Genomic DNA, 12,900 nt, shown 5'->3' on the forward strand with positions numbered 1-12,900 from the left:
TCTTTCTGTGGCGCATTTGGCCACATGCGTCACAGAAAGGTGACATTTATGTGGCGCATCCACTCCATGCACCACAAAAATACTCAGAATTGGTCAACACAATAATTGGGCGTGGGCCCCATGCGCCACAAAAATGTCAAATTTTGTGGCGCATAGAGAGTTGGTGCGCCACAGAAATGCCATTATTTAGTGATGCACGTGCCTGGGTGCGCCACATAATTTTTTTTAGTGGCGCATGGTTATTTGATGCGCCATAAAAAAGGCATTGCACCTATAGTTAGTTTCCTACTAGTGTCCCTTTGGGCGGTGGCGGCACAGGCACCCTGCCCAGGCTGATGGTGAAGCCCTTTGGCACCTTCGCTTTAGGCGACACAATGATGCATATTTGGCGAGTTCGGTGGCCTCGTGCCAGGACAACCAAGGTCTATCCATGGTGATGGTGGAGAGAGAGAGAGGGAGACAGATGATGGGGCTAGAGTTGACGATGTACGAGTGGAGGGGTCAAATAGATAGCCATTTACGGTAGGTGGGTGGACAGCGGTGCCATTGAATCTGACGTATTGGAAGCCCAAACGACAGACATCTTGAAAGCCGATCCGGCCGCTGTTGACGCCTATTTTGGCCCGGTTTGAACTGAGCGGTCACAGCGGCTGCCAACCGGACCTAGGGATTCCGTTCGGCATGCCGCGGAACACCGGTGCCCCAACGCACCCATTCCACACTCAGTTCATAGGGACCTGCATGGGTATGCCAGCTATTCTATTTCTCTAAAACCCGTGAGCTACTTATGTGGGCGTCGGACCCTAATAAGCATATACGGGTCGTTATTGGGGCCGCCGGTCGAAGCTCTTATGCTCCCAATACTTTATGTCATGATTTGCGTTTTGGAATAAAGAGTTATCCCAATACTTTATATGTCATAAACTTTGAGTAATCAAACTGTACTAAATAGGATTAGCTTTGGTTTAGCGATGCAAAAAGCAATGAAACATGGGTGACCTACCAAATCAGCCTGGAAAGCTCAAAGTAGTTTTGTTTACTACTACTCCGTAGGATGCTAGAGGCTTCAATCACTGCATCCTCTTGTAGACTTGTACCACATCTGAAAAACATCAATCTCAGGCCGTGTAACTACGTAGTACTACACCTTAAAGCATCCTGCTAATGAACATACTAGCTACATTAAGAACATGGGCCGTTGTGTTCCTGCAACCACGGCTGTGTTCTTAATGATTATGTTCGTCTTCCTTATGCTCCCCGAAAAGAAAAAGTCAGGGTCATAAGCTGTTAAGCATGTAAAAGTCAAGATTTAGTAAGATCTAGAATTAGAGTTCTCACAATACTCTGTGCTATATACTTTGAGTAACCGACTGTACTAATTAGCGTTAACTTTGGATTAGCGACGCAAGAAGCAATGAAACATGGGTGACCTACCAAATCTGCCTGGAAAGCTGAAGCTAATCTTGTTTACTGATCTTGGAGTACTAGGATGCAGAGGCTTCAATCACTGCATCCTCTCATGCCACATCTGAAAAGATCAACCTCTCAAACCATCTAAAAAGAGCATCCTGTTAATGATCTTAACCAAATTGAGATTGTTGGCTGTTGCATTCCTGCAGCCCAGCTGTAGTTTTTAAACCAGTGAGTTGTGTCCAGTAAATGCACATGACACCTAAGGTCAAGGCTCTTCAATTTCTCTGCTCGTGTGACTGGGACGCGAGATCTGTCGTGTTTTGGCCCCATAAATGGTTTTCTATACAGGGCGAAGTCCTTATGACAGAGAAGTGATTTTAGTATACTACTCCTGAATCTTTTAACAACACCTGAAAACTTGACGTACGAGGGTGTCACGTGAAGCGCCAAGATTAGTGGTTAATCGTTTGAATCAATTGGATTCTGTTGCAATATTTTTATGTGGTTTTATATGGTCATAACACGATGAATGATTCCTCTAAAAAAAGGAGAAATACGAGCGCTTGACATTTTTCGTATTTTTGCATTCCCAAACTGCTCAATTGTTTTGACCGACTCCCTGAGGTGCTGGTAAATACTAGTCGCTGTGGAGATGAGGCTGAGACTTTGTTTGCCATGCTTGACCTTTTCTATCTCAGGTAGTGTCATTGTTATTTTAGTGGCACCAAATAATTATGTGTTCTCTTGATACAAATTAAATTGGATCAACCTCGAAAAAAAAACAAATTAAATTGGATGCCCATGTTTTTTTTGTGTACGTAAAAAAGAGGACACATATGATTTCTTTAACAACCTTTGTATTTATGTAAAAAGAAGTTCATGCATAACCATCATTTTGGTTTTGATCCATAAGAATACAAAACAATATGGAATACAGCATTTTTTGTTAGACATGTCCCGTATACATTTTCTTTCCACTTTTAGTCTTGTTCGAAAAACACAAGACCAACTAAGATGAGATATACCAAACTTTGTTTGGGCTATCTTATGTACATTGCTTTTTAGTTGGCAACCATAGCCAATCTCATATGCCTTTCTAACAAACTTTTAGGCTTGATTCTAAAAAGAAGATCAAGCAAAACCAAAACCAAACTAACTATCGTATACATATTTAATATATATTTCTTTGTTGCAAGCATATCCAACCTTTTGTTCTTGATACTAAAGAAGACATGTCTTCTTAACAACCCATTAGCCTTGAGTTGAAACAAAAGAGTAGAGTAAGAAAAATGAAAAAAAAACTTTAGATTTCTTTTAGCCAACCTCTTGTGGTTAGTCTAGAAAATAACCCAAAATAAGCTGAAATAGAAATCATACATTATATTTTGCAAATATAACTCGCAAAGAAGATTGAACATAAACAATACTTTTTGGACATCTTGCATATGTTTCCTTTTTTGGCAATCATAGCTAACCTATTTGCATTGTATTTAAAAAAAGAATAAATATAACCAAATTGAAACACTCTTATGTAAACATGTTCTATATGCATTTCTATTTTACATGCGGTAAAAATAGGAGAAAATTTTATGGCACGGAACCTCTCTAGGTATTTAGAACTATATCCACTAGTTGCGTAAATCTCACCTCTTACGGGCTTACTCGTCAGACCTAATCATCTCCTCCCCCCTCTCTCTCTACCGCCCCTTGAGCCTCGTAGGAAAGCCTATCCTATCTTTAGATATAGATCAAGCGGTCTCGCTCCACCGCTATATATAATGCTAACCTATTACGTCGTACCGTCAAGACCTAATCATCCCCTCCCCTCTCGCCGCCGCCCCCGCGCCTCTAACCCCTCTCTCCATCAGACCCAAAAAATGTCACCTCCCAAGGAGGTGACATCGAACTACTCCTCCATAGTCGCTCCCTTCTCTACCTACCCCGAGGACTCATTCTTGGCCCGTCCATCGATGGCATCCCACCATCCCACAAAGGTTCCCTTGAAGCTCGTCTCCGATCGGCCCATGGCTTCGCTCACTATGATCTTTCTTCCTACAACCAAGATACAATCACCATCATATCACTGCCTTTTCTTTGCTACCCATCTTTCCATGTCCCGGATCTCCGCACAAACCCCAGAGCCTTGTTTTACGGGAAACATACCGTAGATCTTAACTTATCTAAATTTTATCTCCGGAGAATGAAGCATGATAAGACCCCTAAGCAGTAAGTTTCTTGAACCTCTTTTGCTACATGCAACTTGATTAGGAAAAATTAAATTGTACCATAATTTTTCTCCAAGGAAACATATACAAATACAAAAATCAAATTTAAATAGCATGAATACCACACAATTTTTTTTGTAGGCACCTCGGAGGTCACTAGGATCGTATTTATGTCGGTATACATACCCGTATCTAGATTTAAATGTGTGTATCCATTTCCGTATCAAATCACGCGCAATGAATTTGTTTCCCCATCAAGTGTCGATGTATCACAATCTGGCTACAAGTCTTCCATCCTTATCATTAGGCACCTAATTATTTCGCCATCAATACTTGTTATATGCCATTTTCTGAGTACGCAATTAGATAATTGCTGTATTTCCTTCCATAATTACCTACCATGTTTTGTATTAACAAAATATCACTGGTATAATATCTTTTCAGCATAATAAATGCGCGATAGATCTAGCGGCGGCGGCACGGGCGAACACTCAACTCGCCTAGACCGCCCATTTCCTCTAATCTTTTCCAACTGAAAGTAAGAACTTACATCCAAATTTCTCAAAACAAATTGATCATGTACACATCCATCTTCCGGCGAACACTCAACTCGCCTAGACCGCCCATTTCCCCTCATCTTTTCCAACTGAAAGTTAAAAACATCCAAATTCCTCAAAACAAATTGCTAATGTACACAAACCATCTTCTCTAACAACCCAGAGAACCCAATGATCGGTCCAGAACCCCAAAGCCAAGAAAGCAAAACAGAAACACAGGAAACCATGGGTTGGCAAGGGGAAACAAACGCAAAACCAAATAGAAAGGGTCCAAAAATCCGGCATAGGAAATTCCAACGCCGGAAAATATATAAAACGCGGAGCGCAGCGCAGAGAGTGGAGGGCAAAACAAACCAAAGCCAGGGTTTTTGAGTAGAACGCACCCTCCCTCTCCGCTCCCCATTCCTCCTCCGTCCCCAAAAAATTTCAACCCAGCCACCAGCCCACCGCCGTCGGCAGCCGCGCCGCCGGGATCCTCGACCCCTGCCCCGTGATCGCGCGCGCGCGCGGGCGGCGCCGCGGGGCCTCGATTCGTGGCCTAGCGGGGTAGATCCGGGCGGGGGTGGACCCGCGCCGCCGCGGCGGCGGGATGGCCGCCACCACCGGCGAGGAGGGCTCCACCGGCGGCGGGGGCTCCGAGACGAAGATGAAGCTGCTGTGCAGCCTGGGCGGCCGCATCCTGCCGCGGCCCGGGGACGGCACGCTGCGGTACGCCGGCGGCGACACCCGGATCGTGTCGGTCCCGCGCGGGGTGGCGCTGCAGGACCTGCTCGCGCGCCTCTCCGACGCCTACGGCGGCGCCACGGGCCCGCACTTCGCCGTCAAGTACCAGCTCCCCGACGAGGGCCTCGACGCGCTCATCTCCGTCTCCTCCCCAGAGGATCTCGACAACATGGTCGAGGAGTACGACAAGCTCGCCGTCGCCAGCCCCAAGCTGCGCGTCTTCATCTTCCCCGTCTTCGACGCCGCCGCCGGCGGGGACGACGAGGCCGCCGGCTTCGACGCCGGGCTCAGGTACCTCGAGGCCGTCAACGGCATTGTGCGCAAGGACAGCATCGCCAGCCTCTCCTCCACGCAGTGCTCCGATGGGGGCGGCCCCCCTGCCCCCACTCCTGCCGCGCCGCCTTCCCCGTCCCCCGTCTCCCCCACCTCCACCTGCTCCTACGACGCCGCGAGATCGGCCTTCACCGTCGCGCCGCCACCACCGCAGCCGCAGCAGCAGCCGCAGCCGCTCGTCGACGTCTTCAGCAATGCCGCCCCCGCGCCTGCCCCCCAGAAGCAGCCGCAGCCGCAGGAGACCGCGCCTGCCCCACAGCCAACCCCGCATCCGCAGCCGCATCCGGAGGCGGCGAGGTACAGGCAGCCGCTCTCGCAGCTGCCACCGCTGCCACCCGTGTTCATGAACGAAGCTATGCAGGGTCTGAACCAGCCGCCGCCAGACAATGCGACCTGGTTCCAGGACTGCAATATGTGCGTCAAGGCTCTGCCTCACGCGCACTCTGACCCCGTCATGAATGACTATGCTAGCGATGTGCACGGGGGCGGGGCTGCGCCCGAGCCGATGCCAGTGTTCATGAGCCTGCGGCCTGAGGATGTGGCGAGGATCATGATGGCGGAACGGCAGGTGCCCGCTCAGATGGGGGCTTATGGCTACACACATATGCATCCTGTGCAGCATGGCGTTACCAACCCGCTGCCCGTTGATCCAGCTAGCTTTCATCAGCATGTCTATGTGCAGCAGCAGCAGCAACATCAGCAGCAGTTACAACAGCAGCAGCAGCACCAACAGCAGCAGCAGCAGCAGCAATTGCCACCCCAGCAGCAAGTGCCGTCGACTTATGGAGGATTTAACCATGTCCCTGTGATGGCTAATGAGATGGTCTCTCCGAATTCCGCCCATTCTGACATGGCGAGCTCTCACCAACAATCTATGCTGCATCAGCTGCCTTCAGTCCATGGAATGGCGCAGTACTTAGTGAGGCCAAGCAATCCCACTAATCCGCTGGAAGGCGAAGGCAGTTTAAGTGGCAATTCGAGGCACCGTGAGGATGGGCAGGTCCTTCGTGATAACATGCCGCCAGTGGCACCTGTGGCTGTGCCAAGCTATATGGTGAATGTGGACAGGATGATGGATTCACTGCGGGTGAGCCCCAATGAGTCTCGCTCTCCTGAGCAAAGGATTTATGCTGAGAATGGTTTACCCCAGAGTGCAACACCAGAGTACCTTCAGAGCAACACCAATACCTTTTTTGATGTCAATGAACCAAAGGTAGCCCCTCCAACTGAATCAGTTCCACTACCTTCTGTGGCCAGTCCTTATATGCAGAATGTCCAGCATCCCAATGTTAGTCATATGCCACACATGGTGAGCATCGGGGGACCGTACCCCAGCTATGTCGCCGCTACAATTGGGCATGGGGGTCTGCCTCCATCAGCTTATGGTGTTGATCTTGCGTATGCAAAAGCCGCTGTTAACCCAGTAAGTGAGCAGAAGGATCTTTTGCCTGAAGTTTATCACAGGGAAGCTCCACATGAATCCGTTCCTCCTACAAATGCTAATGCTCAGGTACCATTACCGACACCAGCATTGACAAATCATGCTCCAAGTGTCGAGCAATTCCAGGAGTCTAGTGTACCAGGCCAACAGTTCAACAATGTACACGCACTTCCACCAAGACCTAAGAGGGTACCAAGCAGGGAGAACATCAGCTCAAAGGATGCTCATTCCCAAAATTCGTTGTTGAATTGCAAAGGGCCAGATTTGAATATCCCAGCAGAGGAACAATCATATCACAAAGACGCACATGCTGAACAAGCTCGGTTTGTTAAAGGTTCGATGCTTAAACATACTTCCGACTGTATCTTGCTAGTATATGGTACTTAATGAGTTATAAGTTGTGAATTCTTATTCCTTTCTTTCATGAATCCAGGCGATGGTATCACTAATCCAGACTTACTGGGTATCGAGGATGGTCTTGCCGCATTTGAGCCTCCCCCTCCTTTGCTGAATGAAGGGGTTGCGGCTGTCACTAATAAAGTAGATGGGCAAGCTCACACCAATGAGGTTAAGATGTGATTCCTTAGAAGTTCATAGATGCCCTGATTTATGTCATCTTTAATGCTAAACAAGATAAATGTGCAGGCTACGAAGAGCAAACCAGGAGATTGGACTTCAGGTCTACCAGTAGATGAGCATGGACGCCTGCAGGTTACAATCAGGAAACATGTCTTATTCCTCATGCACATCTTAAATATGAAGCAAAATATTTACCAACCACATGTTCATATTTCAGATTATAAAGAATGATGACCTCGAAGAGCTCCAAGAACTTGGTTCTGGCACTTTTGGAACTGTATATCATGGTAAATGGAGGGGCTCCGATGTTGCAATAAAAAGAATCAATGACAGATGCTTTGCTGGGAAGCCATCTGAGCAAGAAAAAATGGTATAGTTCTTAATTCATATTTGAGATTTTTTAAAATTTGCTTGTGCTTGTCCTTATACTGAAAGGTCCTCAATATTTGCAGCGGCATGACTTCTGGAATGAAGCATCTAACCTTGCAGATCTACACCACCCCAATGTCGTGGCCTTTTATGGTGTTGTTCTAGATGGACCTGGGGGATCCATCGCCACAGTTACAGAATACATGGTTAATGGCTCACTTAGGACGGCATTGCTGAAAAATTCCAAGTATGTTCACTGTTTATATGTCTAGTACTCTAGCATACCTTTTGTAAGTATATAGCAGAAGGGATTAAAATTCTCTGCATGTGCAGGAGCCTCGATCGACGGAAGAGACTAATTATTGCCATGGATACAGCTTTTGGAATGGAGTACTTGCATAACAAAAACATAGTGCACTTTGACCTGAAAAGTGACAATTTACTTGTTAATTTAAGGGATCCTCAACGCCCAATATGCAAGGTAAGAAGCACAATTCTTCCGTTTCTATTCTACTGTTGGCTTGTTGCACTACATTGCTAGACTATTGTTTCTTCTCTTAGGTATTCTATATATACTTGATGCTGTGCAATCGATCCTATATCAACTTCCCAAATTTGACACCACCTAGTGATAATTTTTAGCATCATACCTATACTTGCAGTCTGTTCTTTAGTTTGGAACACAGTGTTTGTTGTGATAATCATATGGACATTTGGTTCTGCTGCTAGATAATTGCTGATAGAACTGGAGTTTCATTTGTGCCAGAATGTGCTTGTGCTTAGGTAATTGGTGAGTTGCATCTTAAAACAGACACCTTTGATTTAGATTTAGCTGGAGATTAGTATAGCTAAACTTAAGATACCTTTACTTGACACTGGAAGGAACATAGGGTATGTGTATCTGGATGATGGAGCCGCTGTTCTCTTGGTAATACAAGGCTATAGAATATGAAATGGACACAAGTATATAGTACCTCTGTTCCGATTTAATTTACACCGGACATCACATACCTGCATGCTAGCGTGGCCACCACTCCTCGTCGATTTAATCGGAAAGGAAGGAGTAAAACTACTATCTGATAACTCTTATCTCATATAGGAAGTACTTGTTTGCCATCTGAATATTGTCTTCTCTTACTGGATTGTCTAAATGTTAATGCCACGTTATCTATAGGATAAGTAAGGCTTGATGTTAATATTTTGCATTGTCACATGCAAATGCGATATTGCCTATGCGAACTGTCAACAAACTGTATCGACTCATGTGAACAAATCGACTTTTAATCGTTTAGGTTAACACCATTCCTTTTTCTATATATTTGTAATGGTTTTCTTGGATGATGCAGGTCGGTGATCTTGGGCTTTCGAAAGTTAAGTGTCAGACCCTCATCTCTGGTGGTGTGAGGGGAACGCTTCCATGGATGGCCCCGGAACTTCTGAATGGAAGTAGCAGCTTGGTTTCTGAAAAGGTCTGCTAATCGATTTATATTGCTTCTGTCTCTGTACATTTGGATAGCTATATATAATCCAGGTTCATGTATAACTCACACATTAATGTTGACATGTTTCCCTCAGGTTGATGTCTTCTCTTTTGGGATTGTTCTGTGGGAACTCCTCACAGGAGAGGAACCGTATGCAGATTTACATTATGGTGTTATTATTGGTGGGTACAAATCAGCCATGATGTAAACCATATGTGCAATAGATAGTCAAGGTCTGATGCAAACTGTTCATTTGTTGTCAGGTGGCATTGTGAGCAACACTCTGCGGCCGCAGGTTCCCGAGTCATGCGACCCAGAGTGGAGATCACTGATGGAGCAGTGCTGGGCGACAGAACCGTCGGAACGGCCAAGCTTCACCCAGGTCGCTGTCAGGTTGCGCGCCATGGCCGCATCCCAGAAGGTGCAATCCTAGTAGCGGCATCCGTCGTCGACAAGCTCTTCCCATATTCGCGTATCTAGGAAACAAAAAATCCGGTGCTGATATATAATGGCTTCATTGCGTCGTCCCCTCCCTAGGATCTATCTGTTCATACCCCTTCATTGTTTCATATCTTGTAATCATAAGTTCATCGCCAGCCCCCCCGCCTGTGTCTAGAAGAAGCATCGTGATGGAGACCCGTATTCTTTCATTTATACCCTTTGGCTTTAGAGGCGCGCTTCAATAAGCTTAGGTCTATTGTCAGTTATAGAGAGTCCATATTTATATTTTTCTTTCCTTTATTTGTCCCCTCCCCCCTTTCTCTGGGTAATAATCCAGGTGTTTGGAAGTCGTTGGTCTGTTGGTCTGGTCGGTCTGAATGTGAAACTGGTTTGTATCTGGGTGGGTAATACAAGTTTTGGGAGACTGAGAGTGAGGTCCATGCTTGTAACAAGCTCTGCTTGTGTTTTTTGTGTGTTCCTGGTGATGTTAATGTATACCGAATGGTTCAGTATCCATGTAAAAAAAGATACCAGTTTATTTGATTCCCCTGTCAGGCTGTTTTAATCATTCAGTGTTTTGTCGTGCGTTTATTATATCTCTTCACATTTGAGAATGGTTGCTGATTTTGGGCACCAGTGTGTCTCTGATCAAATGTTCAGAACTTCAGATGAATCAATCTGGCCTTCTGTACGCTGCATTGCTCCTCGGAATCAAGTCGGACATGGGATGAAGCGAAGATGGAGATGGGGATCGATGGTGATGCGGAGTCAGCGGCCCATGCGGCGAGCACGTCGACGAAGCTAGCGTGTTGACGGTTTGGACGGGATGCGCATGTGGCGTGCCTGCCGACGGCGACCCGTGATGGCCGGCTCGTTCGGCGTATCCAAGGTGACCTGACCTGACGCGGCGCCCGCTCCCGCCTCGGGGCACGCACGCACAGTCGCACACGCCGAGTCCCGATCCCGAGCGCCCAGTGCCAATGCAACTGCCACGCCCTTGATCCAGCCTCGCGACTCGGAGCACATCGTGGTGGCAGTTGTACTAGTAGTGGACTGTGGACAGGTACTATCGCAGCTCGCGTGGGTCGGTCTCGATCGTGATCCCCAGGAAACGGGCGTGACATGACCGGCGTCTCGCTCTCGCCGCACGGTTAGGCGCGCCTCCCCCGCCAAGATCAGGGGACCGATTTCATTCCCCCTGATTTGCAGACACTTTCTCGGCCTTTTCCTGTTCATGCATCCCAAAAGAAAAGATCTGATCACATCCTACCCAGACGGCAATCCGTTAACAAGCGAAACTCAAGTCTAGCAGTTCTGTTACATGGCAAAGTGTGATGGCACGTCTAGGAACTTTTAATAGAGGTTGTATTTGGAGAATTTGAGATGGATTACAAGTTAACAGATGGGAGGACGCTTGGATCCTACTAGTCCTGCAAGTAAATTGGCAACTCCACGAGGCAATATTTTTACTCCCTTCGATTCATACCACATGCCACTAGTATAGATGTACCGAAAACTAAAATACGGATCGGAAGCGGCTGACCTTATATTGATCCAATAACAGGAATGTGTGACGAAGAACTTCTCCGAAGCCTCTTTGGGATGTTGATGTTACTCGAGTTATGGAGATCCCTATTGCACCTCCTGGTGTGGACGACTTCATAGTTCATAGCATGGCATCATACACATAATGGCATCTTTACGGTTCGACCGGCCTATCATGTTGAGTGGGATCATGGTTTTGGTCGGAATGGAAGAAGAGCTTTAGGAGTGGGAAGCCCGGTTTGGAAAAAATGTGGAAGCTAAATATTGCACCAGAAGTTAAATTTCCGGGTGGAGAGCTCTTCATGGTCTTATTCCATGTTTGGGAATTTTGGCAAATAGACACGTAGCAACTAATAGTGGTTGTCCGGTTTGTTTAGTTGGTTGTGAAGACATTATGCACACTCTATTTTACATGTTTTCGTGCTAAGCAAATCTGGGAAAAGCTGGGGGTTCCGTCCGTGATAGATGAGGCAACAAGTATTGATAGAGCGGGAGCCGTGGCGCTGGAGCATATAAATTGCACAAATGGAACCTGGGACCCTCTAGGTGGTATCGGTTTGCCAAAGATCAGGTAAAACCACTTGGCGGGATAAGCAGGGAAGAAAGAAGCCTTCTCCGAAGAAGTAATGACCGGATACTCACCAACCTTGTCAACAAGAAAAGAATTTATATTTATTCCGATCAAACTTCCTCCCTAGTAACCTGGAAGTTCTTCTCGGATACAAGGAAATGATTCAGTTCTAGAGCCAAAGATCGTAGTTCTCGAACGAGCACTCGAAAAGATTCTGGAGGATCCTCGTGATTAGGTATTCTTTTTCCCCAGATCGTAGCATTAAGTATTTCTTGGCGAGCTATAAAATGGTCAGATTTATAAGTAAGTATCTCTTGTAAAATATGAGCAACACCAAATCCTTCTAAAGCCCAAACTTCCATTTCTCCTCCTGATGGCGATGCCACCAAGCACCAGCTCCACCCTGAAGCTTAAATGCCACTAACATGAGCCTAGTACATTTGGTGGGAGCGACGGCAGCTTACCCATGGCGAGGAGGTTCAACCACCCCAGTGATCGACTTTATCTATCGGAGTGTTGGCAACAAATTACTGGCAAGCCATGAATAATCCAATTCAACGCAGGCCTGTATCTTCGACGTGTCCAATCGAAGGTGAGGTGAAAATAAATGTTGACACAGCTTATAGTGTTGATGTAAGCCTGCCGTATGTGGCGGATGCGGAAGCGTATGCGTTGCGTGATGGGCGCTACTTCTTGCTCAGCACTTGGGATGCAGCCGTTTTACCATCCAATCTGATAACACTATAGTGGTGGAGACGATGACAGAGGGAGGCTTCTCGGCTGTGCAGCAGCAATATTTTATTATTGCAATATTTTGGCATCGGCTTTTGCAAAAGTTAAGTTATGACTTATGAATACTGCCCAAAAGATGCAAATGTGGTGGCGCATGAACGTGCTAAACTTAGTTTTCAGTCTTCCGATTCCTGTATCTGGGATGATGAACCTTCAACTTTATCATCAATGAAGTGCACAGCAGAGTCCCGCTGTTTCCCTCAAAAAAACAAAAAAGGTCGATCATTGCAAACTGAATTTGCACGTTTACACCTACCACTATGCATATGCAACACCTAGGTCCTCTTTGCAGGTGTGATGTTTTGTGTCAGCTCAGGATTTTCTCCTGACAATAGAACTGCTACATCATCATAGCAGCGAGAAAGAACAGACGAAGAGATGGGCCGAGAGGTGCACCGACAGGGACGCTGCATCATGGCCAATATACACG

At 46.6% G+C, this 12,900-nt stretch overlaps 1 protein-coding gene across 1 annotated transcript; it reads left to right on the forward strand.

The window, feature by feature from the left end:
• The first annotated feature begins 4,784 nt into the window (after positions 1-4,784).
• On the forward strand, positions 4,785-10,126 carry LOC124662811. The gene is made up of 9 exons (XM_047200608.1): positions 4,785-7,026; positions 7,126-7,259; positions 7,338-7,403; positions 7,489-7,641; positions 7,724-7,887; positions 7,974-8,121; positions 8,987-9,109; positions 9,216-9,303; positions 9,385-10,126. Exons 1-9 carry the CDS (start codon positions 4,785-4,787, stop codon positions 9,552-9,554), a joined length of 3,288 nt encoding a protein of 1,095 aa, XP_047056564.1. The 3' UTR covers positions 9,555-10,126.
• The last annotated feature ends 2,774 nt before the right edge of the window (positions 10,127-12,900 follow it).

This window comes from Lolium rigidum, chromosome 1 (genome assembly GCF_022539505.1).
Source record: "Lolium rigidum isolate FL_2022 chromosome 1, APGP_CSIRO_Lrig_0.1, whole genome shotgun sequence".
NCBI classification, from domain to species: Eukaryota; Viridiplantae; Streptophyta; class Magnoliopsida; order Poales; family Poaceae; genus Lolium; species Lolium rigidum.